The following is a 17,666-nucleotide window of genomic DNA, read 5'->3' on the forward strand; positions in this document are numbered from 1 at the left end:
ACTAGTGGAAACATCCTAGAAACATAGAAACATAGATAAATAGGTGCAGGAGTAGGCCATTTGGCCCTTCGAGCCTGCACCGCAATTCAATATATCATGGCTGATCACCTCCACATCTACTCAATTCAAGCCTTAAACTCCAGCGAGTACAGGCCCAGTGCCGTCAAACGCTCATCATATGCTAACCCACTCATTCCTGGGGTCATTCTTGTAAATCTCCTCTGGACCTTCCTTACACAGGTGCCCAAAATTGCTCAAGATATTCAAAATGCGGACTTACCTGCGCCTTATAAAGTCTCAGCACTACATGCCTGTTTTTGTAAACAAGCCCTCTTGAAATAAATGCTAGCATTGAGTTTGCTCTCTGTACTATCGTTTCGACGTGCTGATAAACTTTACGGTAATCCTGCACTAGCACTCCCAAGTCTCTATGCACCAATTTCTGGATTCTCTCCCCATTTAGAAACTAGTCTACTTTGGCGGATCACGGCAACAGACGGTTGATGAATCAAATTTATTCACAATGTGATTCACTGATCACGGCCTTGACAATTGCCAGTGGAAACACAACTGACCACGACGGTGGTCTCACTACGACCCCTCACTACAGAGCCCTGAAAACCGCGCGAAAACACGACCCCTGCCTGAGTCACGTGCGTGCGGATTCCGACCGCAGGGTTCGATACTTGCGAGCACCAGCAGGTGCCGCTTCACTACGCCTTTATTCCTTCTAACAAAATGCATGACTCCACATTTTGCTGCACTATATTCCACCTGCCACTTCTCTGCCCACACTCCCAATCTGTCCAAGTCCCTGCTTTCTCTGCACTGCCTGCCCCTCCACCTATTTTCGTATCATCCACAAAATTGGCCACAAAGCCTTAAAACTCCTCATGCAAACCATTAATATACAACGTGAAGAGTAGGAGCCCCAGCATCGACCCCTGAGGTAAGTATTGCATCTTCTCTGCAGTTTCTCATGAAAGACTCTGACACATTGATTAGGTTTAAGTTTATTATTGTTATGTATTTCGTGGGGTACAGTGAAAAAGCTTTATTTTGCATGCAATCGGATTAAATCAGAAAATATTATTCATGTATACAATCGTGCCAATCTTAAGTACAATAGGTATAAAAAAGGGGAATGACAGGGTACAGAATATAATTCTCAGCATTGCAGTGCAATATATTGTCTGAAGCATCCAACATTGGTGCAACATAGCTGGATATTGAGTGGTTTTAATACAGCCTTTGTCACCACATTCACACATTACCTGGATTTGGCCATAACAGAGTAATACATAACTTGAAATCAATTTCATTCATTCAATATGAAAATGGATACAACTTATGGAAGGACTATTCAGGAGCCTGATAGAGAGAGGAAGCTGCACCTGAGTCTGGCTGTGTGCGCTGTAAAGGACCTGTCCCACTTGGGCGTCATTTGCGTGTCATTTACACGACAGGCTGGTAGTGACTGTCGTACGAAAATAGTCTACCAGTACGACAGTCACGCGATAAATTGCGCTTGAGGGCCCTGATTCTTTGGGAGACATTTGCGAAGTCGTTCGTACTTAGTCTGATATACGTGGCAAGGATTTTCCCAGTGAAATTTTTTTTTAAACGATTAAATTAGCATAGACAATGTTCGTGCGTCACGGTGCATCACCATGTGCTACACGTACGCCGTCGGTATGTCAGCGTGCGCAAGGGATAAGTCATGCAGGTGATGCGCGAGGATTTTGAGCATTCCAAAATCCTGGGGCGTCGCGCTTTACCGCTCGTCACTGCATACACCACTGCGGCTCACCACAGCGCCTCACCACGCGGCATGCGCTCGTAACGATGCGCCAACCAATTTTTAAGATTTCGCGTAAATGACGCGCAAATGAAGCCCAAGTGGGACAGGCCTTTAAAGTTTCTTTATCTTCAGCTGGATGGCAGCAGGGAAAACGAGGAATGACCACGGTTTGAAGTACACGTGTTTCTCAACTTACGATAAGGTTACGTTCCGATAAACCCATCGTAAATGGAAAATATTGTAAGTCGAAAATGCATTTAATACACCTAACCTACCAAACATTCTCTCTCTTCTGATAAGGCTGGAGAATAGAGGGAGAAGTCACTGGGGCATCAACACTTGTTGATTGTTTAGCGGGCATAGTGTTCTTCAGGAAGGTATCAAGTTTTGACGATACAGTTTATTTATTCTTTATTCATTTCATTATATATTTCCCTATAGCAGGCAAGAGCATCCTGTATCTGCCTGTCAGTTTTTGTGACTCTCTCATAATTGATGTCCATTTCTTCCAACATCCGTATGCCACTGCTGATAGCAGCAAATGCCTCTGCCAGTTTCTTTGTTGTGAACGTTTTTAGTGCCTCGGCTATAACTTCTTCTTCCATTGCCTCAGCTTCTTTTCTTCTTGCTTCCTCCAGTTCGATCAGATCCTCATTGGAAAGCTCTTCAGCCTCAATGTCAACAAGCTCATGAATATCTTCTTCATCGATGTCCAATTCTAGCTGGTTCCCAAGCACCAATATCTTGTTTCTTACTATGTTATCAACAGCAGAATCTTTGTTAAAACCTTTGAATGTATCCACATGTGTCTTCATAACTTTCTTCCAAACGCACTTCATGCATTGCAGTGTGACATCTTTCCATGCTGCAGCGATGTTCCGGGTAGCATTTAGAATGTTAAAACCGTTCCAAAAGTCTCGGAGTGTTCGGCCAGATTTAGTTGCTCGAACAGCCTGCGCAAACGTTTGCCCTAAAAAGTAGGCTTTGAACGTAGCTATTACACCTTGGTCCATTGGTTGAATAAGAGCGGTTATGCTCGGTGGCAAATACACAACCTTTATAAAGGGATGCATGTTGCCGATATGCTGCGGATGTCCTGGAGCATTATCCAAGATCAGAAGAATTCTGAATGGGATTTTGTTTTCCCAACAATATTCTCTTGCCTCCGGAATAAAACAGTTTAGATACCAGTCGGCAAACAATGCTGATGTCATCATGGCTTTCCTGTTATGGCGATAATGAACGGGAAGTGTTTGCGTGCTCACATTCTTCAATGCTCTAGGGTTCTCTGAGTGGTAGATTAGTAAAGGCTTTAATTTGAACCCTGCGACATTTCCACCCAACAGCAGCGTTACACGGTCTTTGTATGTCTTGAATCCTGGCATTGTCTTGGACTCTTGATGAATGTATGTGTGCTCTGGCATACGCTTCCAGAACAAGCATGTTTCATCGACATTGAATATTTGTTCTGGCAAATATTTCTCATCCACAATTATCCTATTCAGCTCTTCCTTAAAAGCTGCGGCACCTTCAGTATTGACACTTGCTGCTTCACCGCTGATCTTCACATTATTAAAATTATTACGCCTTTTGAAGCGTTGGAACCATCCAGGACTTGCTGTAAACACTTGTGGATACGTAGGATCATCAGAATTCTCTTTTAGTGTATTGAAAAAACTTCTTGCCATAGCCTGGATCGTCGATAAGCTGAATGGTTTGTGCTTCTGTATCTGGTCTTCCATCCATGTGACAAGTAATCTCTCTATATCACCAATCGGCCCAGCTCTTTTGTTTCTGATGACCGTGGATTTAACCGATGCTGACGATTTCGCTGCATCTCTGATTCGCGTCTTATCTTTGCAGATGGTCGAGATCGTCGATTGTGGAATTCCTAACTCACGTGCGATGTCTATTACTCGCTTGCCGCGTTCACGCAGGGCAATTATCTTGAGTTTCATCTTAAGAGGAATTCTCGTCTTCTTCTTCACACCAGAAGCAGAAGACACAGATGGGCAATTTGTAGACATGATGGGATGCAAAAACACACAACACAATACACTGTATCCAGAAAACGTTGGCAACACAGAACACTGTAGATTATCGGTTGTTTTTAGTCGTGATCTCGTGGCTGAGGAGCATCTGTAAACAAGAGATTATTGAATAGATTACTTCAGCTTGGCATTAAGTCCAGCAAAGATATTGGGTCTTCAGGAGTCTATTTCTATGCTGTCTTGTTCTATATACTATATAGAATATATATATAGTATAGCATATATGTTCTATCTATATTACTAAAAGTCTGATCTTGACCGCTTTTGGCCCACTGTGGTGCGATTTCCGAGAGAACGCCGCCACCTACGGCTGTCATATTTGGCCACCACGCTCGGAGCCCACGTCCGCCTTCCTGGACCAGAGGATTGTTCCCATCGATGAAAAATCAGAGAGATATTAATGTTTTAAAAATATTCACCATTCTCTCTGCTGCCCCTGCTGGAGGGAGGGGGAAACATAGAAACATAGAAAATAGGTGCAGGAGTAGGCTATTCGGCCCTTCGAGCCTGCGCAGCCAATTAATATGATCATGGCTGATCATCCAACTCAGCATCCTGTACCTGCCTTCTCCCCATACCCCCTGATCCCTTTAGCCAAAAGGGCCACATCTAACCCCCTCTTAAATATAGCCAATGATCTGGCTTCAACTACCCTCTGTGGCAGAGAATTCCAGAGATCCACCATTCTCTGTGTGAAAAATGTTTTTATCATCTCGGTCTTAAACAATTTCCCCTTTATCCTTAAACTCTGACCCCTTGTTCTGGACTTCCCCAACATCGGGAACAATATTCCTGCATCTAGCATGTCCAACCCCTTAAGAATTTTGTACGTTTCTAAAAGATCCCCCCTCAATCTCCTAAATTCTAGCGAGTACATGCCGAGTCTATCCAGTGTTTCTTCATATGAAAGTCCTGACATCCCAGGAATCAGTCTGGTGAACCTTCTCTGTACTCCCTCTATGGCAAGATGGAGGAAGCCAGAGGCCTACTCAGCTGTGAGTTCCCTTAATGTGGTTTGAAAATGAAAATATGGTTGGTTTGAAGTAAAAAGGCTCAGCCTGCAAATGGTTGTTTGGGGGGTTTGGGTTGAAGAAAAAAGGCACTACTGCAAATGGTGGTTTGTGTGCTTTGGGTTGATTTTAAAAGGCACTACTGCAAATGGTGGATTGGGTGCTTGGCTTGAAGTTAAAAGGCATTACTACAAATGGTGGTCTGTGTGCTTTGGCTTGAACTTAAATGGCACTACTGCAAATGGTGGTTTGGGTGCTTTGGGTAACTTCCTTTTGCACTGTATATTGATTTTAAATAAACACTATGACTTACGGCTATGATTTTTAGGCATCTTACTCAGTCCCCCTCCGCTCAGCAGGTGCAGTGAATTCTTCTCTCAATGAAAAATAAAAGTATGATTAGTGTTTAAAAAATGTTGAGAATGTCTCTCCTATCAATCATGCCATTAAGGCCACACCTTTTCTGGTGGGAGGAGGAGGGGTTATAAAACCCGGAAGTGTGGGTGTGGTTCAGTCTCTGCATGATAGGGGAGGGAGAGGTCAAGACTCTGTCTGAGCTGTGAATCAACTGAACATACTGAATGTCTACTGAACTGTAAGTTTGGAGTTTTGTGTGGTTTTATGGTGGTTTCACCCTGCATGAAATGGTATGAAACTGCATTTGAATTTGGTGGCCTTGCAACCTGCTTGAAATGGTATGAAATTGCACTTGAATTTGGTGGCCTTGCACCATGCTTGAAATGGTAGGAAAATGGATTTGAATTTGGTAGCCTTGCACCCTGCTTGAAATGGAATTTCAAGGAATAGCCATGATTCAACTGCCAGCCCACCAGCCGTGAGTGAGCTGCCAGCAGATCAGGCTTGAGAGAATGTGCTGCCACCCCAAGAATCCATTTAGCCCACAATGTCCATACTAGCCATCTGGAGACCAGTCCATTCAGCCCACAACACCCATATCAGCGCTCCAGAAAGCTCCCCCCCCCCCCCCCCCCTCCCCACTGGGCACCAATATTGGAAATGGTGGAGAGGTGCAATATTGTGCCGGGGGACCAGCCCTCCCAACGGGTCCCACATAGTCCAGTATACTATATCATCTCCAGTGGGGGGATTGCTGTTAGGGAGGTGGGGGAAGAACAATGGACAATTGGGGAGGAGGGGGGAAGAAATGACAATGGGGACCCAGTGTGGGGGAACCGCTCTGTGGGGGAGGGGGAGAGTAGAATAAAAGGAGGAGCCGGTGTACTTTGTCAGTGCCACAGGTGGCTGCGATTTGTGTACATTGTGTACATTGAAGGTAGACATAGCAGGCCAGGCAGCACCTCTGCAGGGAAGCAATGGGTGGTGTTTCGGGTTGATACCCTTCTTCAGATTTGTATACATTGGGTATGCAAGCAAAGAATTTCACTGTGCCTGGTCACGTGACAATAAAGTATTCCATTCCATATTCTATGATCTTTTCTTTGTGAGAATCTGTCTCTCTCGGCTTTCAGTTGTTGCTACTCATGGTTTAGTTTGAATGTCATCCCTCTCTCTCTCTTCTCTCTCATCTCTCGTCTCACTCGTGTGTCTCTCTCTCTCTTCTCTATCTCATCTCTCTCTCTCGTCTCTCTTTCTCTCCTCTCATCTCTCTCTTCTCTCTCGCTCTCTCTCATCTCTCTTTTCGCACTCATGCCTCTTTATCTTCTCTCACTCTTCTCTCCATCCTCTGTTTGCTCTCTTCCCTCTTCACCCTCTCTCCTTCCTTTTCTCCTTCTCTATCTCTCTTTCTTTCTCTTCTCTCTCACCCTCTCTTTCTCTACATCACTTTCCACCTCTCTCTCTTCTCTCTCCACCTCGCTACAGTTGCATTAGATGCCACACTGACTCCCCCATTATTAACAGGAGCATTGCTTCCACATGTTGTCATCTGACTTCCAATGAAACCACGTTCAAGATTTTCCGGCCAATTCATTGTCGAATTTCTTTCCTTTCACAATGTCTTCTCCAAATGTATGTACTGACTAGGCTCTGTTTGTAATTTTTTATCCACAGTTTAGCTGGAAGATTACAAAGACAGCATCTTCATTATTTCATTCAAAATTCAGCACACATAGTGGCATGACATGTATAGTCCTCAAACAGAAACATACGATGAGTCTAAAGTGGGTGATATCATAGATAGTGAAGATGATTATCAAAGATGACATCAGGACCTTGATCAGTTGGGCAGGTGGGCTGAGGAATGGTTAAATTAGTTTTATACGGAGGGGTGTGAGGTGATTCATTATGGGAGCACTAACATGAGCAGGAATATCACAGTGAATGTTCGGGCTCTAGGGGGTGTTGTAGTGCAGAGGGATCTGGGAGTGTAGGTAACTGGTGTCACTGGTAAACAAGGTGGTGAAGAAGGTTTTTGGTACATTAGCTGTTGTCAGTCAAGGTATTGACCATACAAGATGGTATATTATGCTACAGTTGTAGAAAACGTTTGTGAGGCCACAATCAGAGTATTGTGTACTGGATTTGAATCCCTGTTTTAGGGATGGCCACAATAAGATAAAAAGAATGCGGAGAATATTTACGAGGATGTTGCCATTGCTTTATTCGTGAAATTATGGAGTTTAATACGAAATCTGAGGGGCACCTTTTTTACTCGGAAGGTGGTGAACATACAGAACGAGCTGCCACAGGTAGTCGAGGCAAGTACTATAACAACATGTGAAAGATTCTTGGACAGGTACATGGACAGGAAAGGATTGGAGAGTTATGGGCCAAATGTGGGCAGGTGGTACCAGCGCACATGGGGCATCTATGTCGGCATGGTCAAGGGGCCAAATTCCTGTTTCCGTGCCGTATGACTACAACTATGTCTCTAAATTTGCAGGGGGTAAGTTGCACTTACCCCCATCATCACCAAGTGCTTCGAGAGGCTGGTCCTGGCACACCTCAAAAGCTGCCTACCCCCCACACTGGATCCCTATCAGTTTGCCTACTGCAAGAACAGGAGTACGGAGGGTGCCATCTCAACGGCACTTCACTCCGCCCTCTCCCACCTCGACAACAGAGACACTTATGTAAGAATGCTGTTCATCGATTACAGCTCGGCATTCAACACCATTATACCATCAAAACTGATCACCAAACTCGGTAACCTGGGCATCGACCCCTCCCTCTGCAACTGGATACTGGACTTTCTAACCAACAGACCCCAGTCTGTGAGGTTAGACAAGCACACCTCTTCAACCCTCACCCTGAACACCGGCGTTCCACAGGGCTGTGTGCTGAGCCCCCTCCTCTACTCCCTCTTCACCTATGACTGCATACCTGTACATGGTACTAACACCATCATCAAGTATGCAGATGATACAACGGTGATTGGCCTCATCAGCAACAACGATGAGCTGGCCTACAGGGAGGAGGTCCAGCACTTAGCAGCATGGTGCGCTGACAACAACCTGGCCCTTAACTCCAAGAAGACCAAGGAGCTCATTGTAGACTTCAGGAAGTCCAGAGGCGGCACGCCTACCCCCATCCACATTAACGGGATGGAGGTGGAACGTGTTTCTAGCTTCAGGTTCCTGGGAGTCAACATCTCCGATGACCTCTCTTGGACCCACAATACCTCTACTCTGATCAAGAAAGCTCATCAACGTCTCTTCTTCCTGAGGAGACTGAAGAAGGTCCATCTGTCTCCTCAGATCCTGGTGAAATTCTACCGCTGCACCATCGAGAGCATCCTTACCAACTGCATCACAGTATGGTATGGCAACTGCTCTGTCTCCGACCGGAAGGCATTGCAGAGGGTGGTGAAAATTGCCCAACACATCACCGGTTCCACGCTCCCCTCCATTGAGTCTGTCCAAAGCAAGCACTGTCTGCGGAGGGTGCTCAGCATCGCCAAGGACTGCTCTCACCCCAACCATGGACTGTTTACCCTCCTACCATCCGGGAGGCGCTACAGGTCTCTCCGTTGCCGAACCAGCAGGTCGAGGAACAGCTTCTTTCCGGCGGCTGTCACTCTACTCAACAACGTACCTCGGTGACTGCCAATCACCACCCCCCCCCCCGGACACTTATTATTTATTTATTCCAATCGTTTGCTATGTCGCTCTTTCAGGGAGATGCTAAATGCATTTCGTTGTCTCTGTACTGTACACTGACAATGACAATTAAAATTGAATCGGAATCGGAATCTGAATCTGAACCTAAATTTGATGCTTCACTTTTCATTCTAATTCTGGTGAAAAGTGCAGGGGCCAGAATGGAATTGGGCCATCAAGAAATGGGCAATTAATGGGATAAGGGTCACATAGCGTAGAAACGTTAAAAATATTGTGTACATGTCAATATCAGGATTCTGTCCACATTAATCCCGTATACTAGCACTTGCTCAATGGTCTACTATGCTTCGGTGATACAAGTGCTTATCCTATCACTTCTGATAGATGGAAAGTATCTCTTCCACTGTTTTCCCAGTGAATGCATTCTCTGAGTGAAACTACATTTTTATCTTCACAGCAACAAGAGATTAGTGTGCAAAAATAGAGACACAAGAGATTAGTGTCCAAAATTAGAGCACATGGTATTGGGCGTAGGGTATTGACATGGATGGAGAACTGGTTGGCAGACAGGAAGCAAAGAGTAGGAATTAACAGGTCCTTTTCAGAATGGCAGGCAGTGATTAGTGGGGTGCCACAAGGCACAGTGATGGGACCTCAGTTATTTACAATATATATATTAATGATTTAGACAAGGGAATTAAATGTACCTCTCCAAGTTTACGGATGACACAAAGCTGGGTGTCAGTGTGAGCTGCGAGGTGGATGCTATGAGGCTACAGTGTGACTTGGATAGGTTGGGTGAGTGGGCAGAAGAATGGCAGATGCAGTATAGTGTGGATAAATCAAAGGTTATCAACTTTGGTGGCAAGAACAGGAAGGCAGATTATTATCTGAATGATGTTAGACAAGGAAAAGGTAGGTGCAACCGGACCTGGGTGTACTTGTACATCAGTCACTGAAAGTAAGCATGCAGGTACAGCAGCAGCGATAAGAGATAATGGTATGTTCATTGTGACAGGATTTGAGTTTAGAAGCAAGGTGGTCCAACTGCAATTGCACAGGGCCCTGATGAGACCACACCTGGAGTATTATGTGCAATTTTGATCTCCCAATTTGAGGAAGGGCATTGTTGTTATTGAGGGAGTGCAGTGTAGGTTTACCAGGTTAATTTCCGGGATGGCAGTACTGACATATGATGATAGAATGAGTCAATTGGGTAGGTATCCACTGGAATTTAGTAGGATGAGAGGAGATCTTATAGGGAACATAAAAAATTATTAAATGATTGGACAGGCTAGATGCAGGAAAAATGTTCCTGATGTTGGGGGAGTCCAGAATCAGGGGTCACAGTTTAAGAATAAGGGGTGGGCCATTAAAAAGAGAGATTGAGAAACCTATTCTCTATTGTCTATTGTCTCTCTGGTCTTAGACACGTTGATTTTCGGGAAGTTACCTGTGTATACGAAACCTTTGCCCTCTACTCTCACCAATCTATTAGACAGCCCATTCTCCTCTGGCATAATGAATTCTCTACTTTTTGACAAGTTTAAAGAGATTTGGCATGTCACCAAATACACTAACAATTTTCTTCAAATTTACTGGAGACGATGTTTCCACTCGTGCGAGAGTCTGGGAACAGAGGCCATTGCCTCAGAATAAATGACCATACCTTTAGAAAGGAGATGAGGAGGAATTTCTCAGGAATGTCTGAGCCTGGTGAATCTCGATGGTTGTGGAGGCCGTCAACGGATATTTTTAAGGCAGAGATTGACAGATTGTTGATTAGTAAGGGTGTGAGATGTTGTGGGGGAAAAAGGCAGGAGAATGGGATTGAGAGGGAAACATAGATCAGCCATGATTAAACGGCAGAGTAGTCTTGATGGGCTGAATGGCCTAATTCTGCTCTGAGAACGTGGGCGACATGGTGGTGCAGCGATAGTTGCTGCCTTACAGCACTTGCAGCACCAGAGACCCGGGTTCAATCTGGACTATGGGTGCTGTCTGTACGGAGTTTGTACGTTCTCCCCGTGACCTGCATGGGTTTTCTCCGAGTTCTTCGGTTTCCTGCCACGCTGCAAAGACGTACAGGTTTGGAGGTTAGTTGGCTTGTGTGTGTGTAGGATTGTGTTAAGGGCCAGTCCCAGTTGGCAAATCTTTCAGTGACTGCCGTATCAGGTCAGCGAAATATTTGCGGCATGATGCAGCGTGATGACGTATGACGCGTAGTGGTTTTTTAAGTGTCGCAACATTTCTTTGTTAAATCGCCAAGTGGGATAGGCCCTTAAATGTGTGGGATCACTGGTTGATGCGGACGTGATGGGCCCAAGGAGCTTTAAGTACGCTGTATCCCTAAACTCAAGTAAACTAAACTAAACTTATAAATTTGAAAATATCCTGCCAGTCTTGTTGCATTTTAACTGTATCAGTCTAGAAAAGAATCAAAGGTAGTTGTTTGGTACATGAAGATGACATTGAATAATCTGCATGTTAACAACTCCATTGCCCTGCACAGGTCAAATAAAAGGTTTACCAAAGTGGTACTAAATGGCCTACTCCTGCACCTATTGTCTTTTGTCTATTGAATGAACACTCAATTCACACACTGCTAGAAATGGAGGATATTTTAAGAAAGAAAGGGCAGCCCAGTGACACACCTTGTAGAGCTGTTGCTTCACGACACCAGGAGGCTGGGTTCAATCATGACGATCGGCTCATAAATTCATAAGTGATAAGAAATGTGTGAATTGGCCATTCAGCCCATCAAGTCTACTCCGCCATTCAATCAAGGCTGATCTATCTCTCCATACTAACACCATTATCCTGTCTAATTCCCACAATCTCTGACACCTGTACTGTGTGGAGTTCTGTCTGTGTGGAGTTTGCATATTCTTCCTGTGATTGTGTGAGTTTCCTCCGGGTTCTCCGGATTCATTCCACATCCCAAGGACATGCGGGTTTATAGGTTAACCATATAACAATATAACCATATAACAATTACAGCATGGAAACAGGCCATCTCGGCCCTACGTGTCCGTGCCGAACAAAGGTTTTTTCCCCTTAGTTCCACCTGCCTGCACTCATACCATAACCCTCCATTCCCTTCTCATCCATATGCCTATCCAATTTATTTTTAAATGATACCAATGAACCTTCCACTGGAAGGTTAATTAACTTTGATAAAATTTGCCCCAAATGTGTGGAGACTGGATACAAAAGTAGGATAACAAAGATCTAATGTGACTGGTTATATATCGACTCTGTGGGCTATAGGGCTGGCTTCCATGATTTGTCTCTAAACTAAACAAAACTATAAAGATTTCAAGGTGGCAATCTTGCTTTATCATCAATTCAAATAATATGTACAAAAATACTTACCAATACAATTATTGAAGGAGGAAAAGAGTCTTCACACTTTGGGCAAATTGGTACTCTTCTAATATGAGACAAAAAAAAGTTAAAATGTTAAAAATCGCACTACGCACCAATTTACCATTGGCAAATACCACATTACTTCACCTTGCAGTAATCAGGCAATACACAATATCAGAAACAGTTTCTCATGACAGTGTTAATGTTAACAACAGTTGTGGAAATGTTCAGTGGGTGGAAGAGAAAGTTCTAAGAGGAACACACACTTGGGGGATTTATTGCAACTGTGATCATTTTTAATTGGATATCAAGAAGCACACAGCCAGGCAGGTCAATGATGAAAATAATGATTTATACCAAGTAGGATATGGATGGTAGAGCTGTGTGAGTGGAAGGCCTTTTAGAAGGAAATTGGGATGATTAAAGCAGGAGATGGCCAAAGAAGGCTTGATATATAGGGACGGTTGACATTGGGCAGCACAGCTTTAGAGTGATAGTGTGATACAGTGGAAATGGGCCCTTTGGCCCAACTTGCCCACACCGGCCAACATCTCCCAGCTACACTAGTCCCACCTGTCTGCGCTAACCTGTCCTATCCATGTACCTGTTTAACTTTGATTGAAAAGATACACTAGCAGGGATGACAGTGGAACAAAAATGGCATGTGTTTCTAGGAATAATACAGAAGGTGCAGGATCAGTTCATTCCTAGGAGGAAGAAGGGTTCCAAGGGCCAACCATGGCTGACAAGGGATGTCAGGGACAGTATAATAATTAAAGCGAAGAAGTACAACTTGGCAAAGATGAGCGGGAAGAAAGACGATTGGGCAATGTTTAAAGAACACAGAAGATAACCAAAAAAGCAATACGGGGAGAAATGATGAGGTGCGAAGGTAAGCTCGCCAAGAATATAAGATAGCCAAGAAGGAAATCCACATTGGGCAGGAAATGGTGTTGGATAGACTGATGGGACTGAAGGCTGATAAATCCCCAGGGTCTGCATCCCAGGGTACTTAAGGAAGTGGCTCTAGAAATCATGGATGCATTGGTGATAATTTTCCAATGTTCTATAGACTCAGGATCAGTTCCTGTGGATTGGAGGGTAGCTAATGTTATCCCACTTTTTAAGGAAGGCGGGAGAGAGAAAACGGGAAATTGTGGACCAGTTAGTCTGACGTCGGTGGTGGGGAAGATGCTGGAGTCAATTATAAAAGATGAGATAGCCGCACATTTGGAACAGGATTGGTCCGAGTCAGCGTGGATTTACAAAGGGCTTGACTAATCATGCTTGACTAATCTTCTGGAATTTTTTGAAAATGTAACTAGGAAAATGGACAAGGGAGAGCCAGTGGATGTAGTGTACGTGGACTTTCAGAAAGCATTTGATAAGGTCCCACATAGCAGATTAGTGGGCAAAATTAGGGCACATGTTATTGTGGGTAGAGTGCTGACATGGATAGAGAAGTGTTTGGCAGACAGGAAACAAAGAGTAGGGATTAATGGGTCCCTTTCAGAATGGCAGGCAGTGACTAGTGGGGTACCGCATGGCTCGGTGCTGTTTACAATATACATCAATAATTTGGATGAAGTGATTCAAAGTAACATTAGCAAATTTGCAGATGACACAAAGCTGGGTGGCAGTGAGAACTGTGAGGAGGATGCTATGAGAATTGAGGCAATGCAGCGTAGGTTCACAAGATTGATCCCTGGGATGGCTGGACTGTCATATGAGGAAAGATTGAAAAGACTAGGCTTGTATTCACTGGAGATTAGAAGGATGAGGGTATATTTTATAGAAACATATAAAATTGTAAAAGGACTGGACAAGCTAGATGCGGGACAAATGTTCCCAATGTTGAGCAAGTCCAGAACCAGGGACCACAATCTTAGAATAAAGGGGAGGTCACTTAAGACTGAGGTGAGAAATAACTTTTTCACCCAGAGAGTTGTGAATTTATGGAATTCTCTGCCACAGAGGGCAGTGGAGGCCAAAACATTGGATGGACTTAAGAGACAGTTAGATAGAGCTCTAGGGGCTAGTTGAGTCAAAGGATATGGGGAGAAGGCAAGCACGGATTATTGATAGGGGACGATCAGCCGTGATTACAATGAATGGCAGTGCTGGCTCGAAGGGCTGAATGGCCTCCTCCTGCCCTATTGTGTATTGTCTATTGTGTCTCTGGCCTTAGACACATTGACTTTCGGGAAGTTACCTGTGTATACTTTTCTATGTTTCTTTATTTCGATGTAGAATGGAAGTTGACTTGGACAGGTTGGGGAAATGGGCAGATGCATGGCAGATGAAGTTTAATGTGGATAAATGTGAGGTTATCCACTTTGGTAGCAAAAACAGGAAAGCAGCTTACTATCTAAATTGTGTCAAGTTGGGAAAAGGGGAAGTACAACGGGATCTGGGGGTCCTTGTATGTCAGTCTATGAAAGTAAACATACAGGTACAGCAGGCAGTGAGGAAAGCGAATGGCATGTTACCCTTTATAACATGGGGAATCAATTACAGGTCCTTCTGCAGTTGTACAGAGCCCTAGTGAGACCACACCTGGAGTATTGTGTGCAGTTTTGGTCCCATAATTTGAGGAAGGACATTCTTGCAACTGACGAAGTGCAGCGTAGGTTTGCAAGGTTGATTCCCGGGATGGCAGGACTGTCATATGCTGAGAGAATGGAGAAGCTGGGCTTGTACACTCTGGAGTTTAGAAGAATGAGAGGGAACATTGAAACATATAAGATTGTTAAGGGCTTGGACACACGAGAGGCAGGAAACATGTTCCCGATGTTTGGGGAGTCCAGAACCAGGGGCCACAGTTCAAGAAAAAGGAGTAAGCAATTTCGAACAGAGATGAGGAAACACTTTTTCTCTCAAAGAGTGGTGAGTCTGTGTAATTCTCTGCCTCAGAAGGCGGTGGAGGCAGGTTCACTGGATGCTTTCAAGAGAGAGCTAGATAGGGCTCTTAAAAATAGCGGAATCAGGGGATATGGGGAGAAGGCAGGAACGGGGTACTGATTGGGGATGATCCGCCATGATCACATTGAATGGCGGTGCTGGCTCGAAGGGCCAAATGGCCTACTATTGTCTATTGTCTAACTGTTTCTTACACGGTGGGTTATGCCCCTGTCCCACTTAGGAAACCTGAACAGAAACCTCTGGAGACTTTGCGTCCCACCCAAGGTTTCCGTGTGGTTCCCGGAGGTTACTGGAGGTTTTTGTCAGTCTCCCTACCTGCTTCCAGTACCTCCAACCTCCGGCAACCACCTGCAACCTCCGGGAACCGCACGGAAACCTTGGGTGGGGCGCAAAGTCTTCAGATGTTTCCGTTCAGGTTCCCTAAGTGGGACAGGGGCATTAGTCCCTGCCTCAACTAACTCCTCTGGCAGCTTGTTACATACACTCACCAACTTGTGAAATAGTTACTACTCTGATTCCTATTGAATCTTTTCCCCTTCACCTTGAACCTAAGTCCCTTGGGTCCTCTATTCACCTACTCTGGGCAAGAGATTCTGTGCATGTGCCTGATCTATACCTCTCATGATTTTATACACCTCTATAAGATCACCCCTCATCCTCCCATGCTGGGAATAATGCCACTGCCTACACAACCTCTCCCTGTAGCTCATAACCAGAGGACTGGCAACATTCTCATAAATCTTCTCTGTACCCTTTCCAGCTTGACAACATCTTTCCTATAACATGGTGCCCAGAACAGAACACAACACACTAAATGCAGCCTCACCAACGTCTTATGTAACTTCAATCTGACATTTCAACTTCTATAATCAATAATCTGGCTAACGATGGCCAATAAGTCAATAGCCTTCTCGACCACCCTATCTACTTGTGATTCCAACTTCAAGGAGCCATGGACCTGCACTCCTAGATCCCTCTTCTCCACAACACTCGGCAGAGGCCTATCATTCACCATGCAGGTCCTGCCCATGTTAGAATTCCCTATATGCAACACCTCATATTTCTCTGCATTACACTCCATCAACCATTCCTCAGACCAACTGACAAATCGATCAAGATCTGAAAAACTACCAACTTTGTGTCATGAGCTGACTTGTTATTCTTGCCGTGTAAGTTCTCATTCAAATCATTGATACAGATGACAAACATTAACAGGCCCAGCACCGAACCCTGAGGCAGCCCACTGGTCACCGGCCTCCTGTCTGAAATGCAACCTTCCACCATCACCTTCTGCTTCCTTCCATGGAGCCAATTTGCTATTCATTCAGCTATCTCCTTGGACCCTGTAGAGTTGCTGCCTTACAAGCCATAGACCTATGTTCGATGTTGAATACGGGCGCTGTCTGTATGAAGTTTGTACATTCTCCCTGTGACCTGCATGGGTTTTCTCTGAGAAAATGGTTTCCTTCCGCACTACAAAGATGTACAGGTTTGTAGGTTAATTGACTTGGTATGAATGTAAAATTATCTCATGTTCTCCAGCATCCCTGGAGCACGTGGATGAGGGGTTTGTTGGGGATGTTACTATCGAACTATCTATACTATTACTAAAACTCTCATTTTGACCACTTCTGGTCAGCACTTTTTTTTTTAATTTGCACAAAAACGATACCATATATCTCTAGGATTTTTTCGCCACCTTACTCTCCGTTCTCCTCTGCTCCAAACGCACCAAGTTTTGTTCCAATTGGTGAAATATTAGAAAAATTATGACGGTTTAAAAAAAATCATAAGATGAACAGATTGTTCTTCTCGCCGGTAGCAGGATGCACACCCCCACTGGCCCCTGCCTGGATTTGTCCTGCCCCCAACTGCAGGGCGCCCTCCCACCCCCCCCTACTGGTCCCTGCCTGAGTCCGTCCCCATCCCCAGCTGCAGGATGCCCCCCACTGGTCCCCGGCTGAAGCTGGTGGGGTGCGGCAGCAGTAAGCAGGCAGGGCAGCGGCAGGCCACGGCAGTGATATGCCACGGCAGCGCTACCCACCTGCCCTCGACAGGCCCCACCAGAAGCCGCCCCCCTCCCCAGCTGCAGAATGCAATAAGAGACGCAACAAGACAGAACTGAACTAAATAAATCTCATCTTTAACATTTCATTTGTTGTTATATTATAAGAGTTATTCACATTTTCAGCTTTAGTAAATAACTTTTCCACTTGCCGTGCCCGTCAGCTGTGCCTGCACAGTAAAGCCTGGGTGTTCTACGTCACAATTGGGAACCCAATGGGCTGGAATGGCTACGCCACCGGGGAGCTGCTAAGAGGGATGAGGCGGAATGGAGTGAGTGCGTGGGGAGGAATGGCAACCGGCAGATTCAGATTCAGATTCAACTTTAATTGTACAGTACAACTGAATGCAGTTAGCATCTCGCTGGAAGAGCGACATAGAATATGGTTTCAATAAATAAATCTATTTA

The 17,666-nt window shown here is 44.8% G+C and overlaps 1 protein-coding gene across 4 annotated transcripts in view; it reads right to left on the bottom strand.

Annotated features, from left to right (window-relative positions):
- Positions 1–984: 984 nt before the first annotated feature.
- LOC129715321 (tigger transposable element-derived protein 1-like) overlaps positions 985–17,666 on the bottom strand; it is a 55,440-nt gene continuing 38,758 nt past the window's right edge. For 2 of the 4 annotated variants that reach the window (XM_055665189.1, XM_055665187.1), the window contains exons 2-3: positions 12,278–12,335; positions 985–3,940 (exon numbers count right to left, since the gene is read on the bottom strand). In XM_055665189.1, the coding sequence (XP_055521164.1) occupies positions 2,206–3,828 (1,623 nt within the window). In that variant the 5' untranslated portion in view covers positions 3,829–3,940; positions 12,278–12,335 and the 3' untranslated portion in view covers positions 985–2,205. Of the gene's footprint in view, positions 3,941–5,175; positions 5,234–12,277; positions 12,336–17,666 lie in introns of all 4 variants that reach the window. The other 2 variants (XM_055665188.1, XM_055665190.1) reach the window with 2 other exon arrangements.

The sequence above is a fragment of the Leucoraja erinacea genome, unplaced genomic scaffold, assembly GCF_028641065.1.
Source record: "Leucoraja erinacea ecotype New England unplaced genomic scaffold, Leri_hhj_1 Leri_111S, whole genome shotgun sequence".
NCBI lineage: Eukaryota > Metazoa > Chordata > Chondrichthyes > Rajiformes > Rajidae > Leucoraja > Leucoraja erinaceus.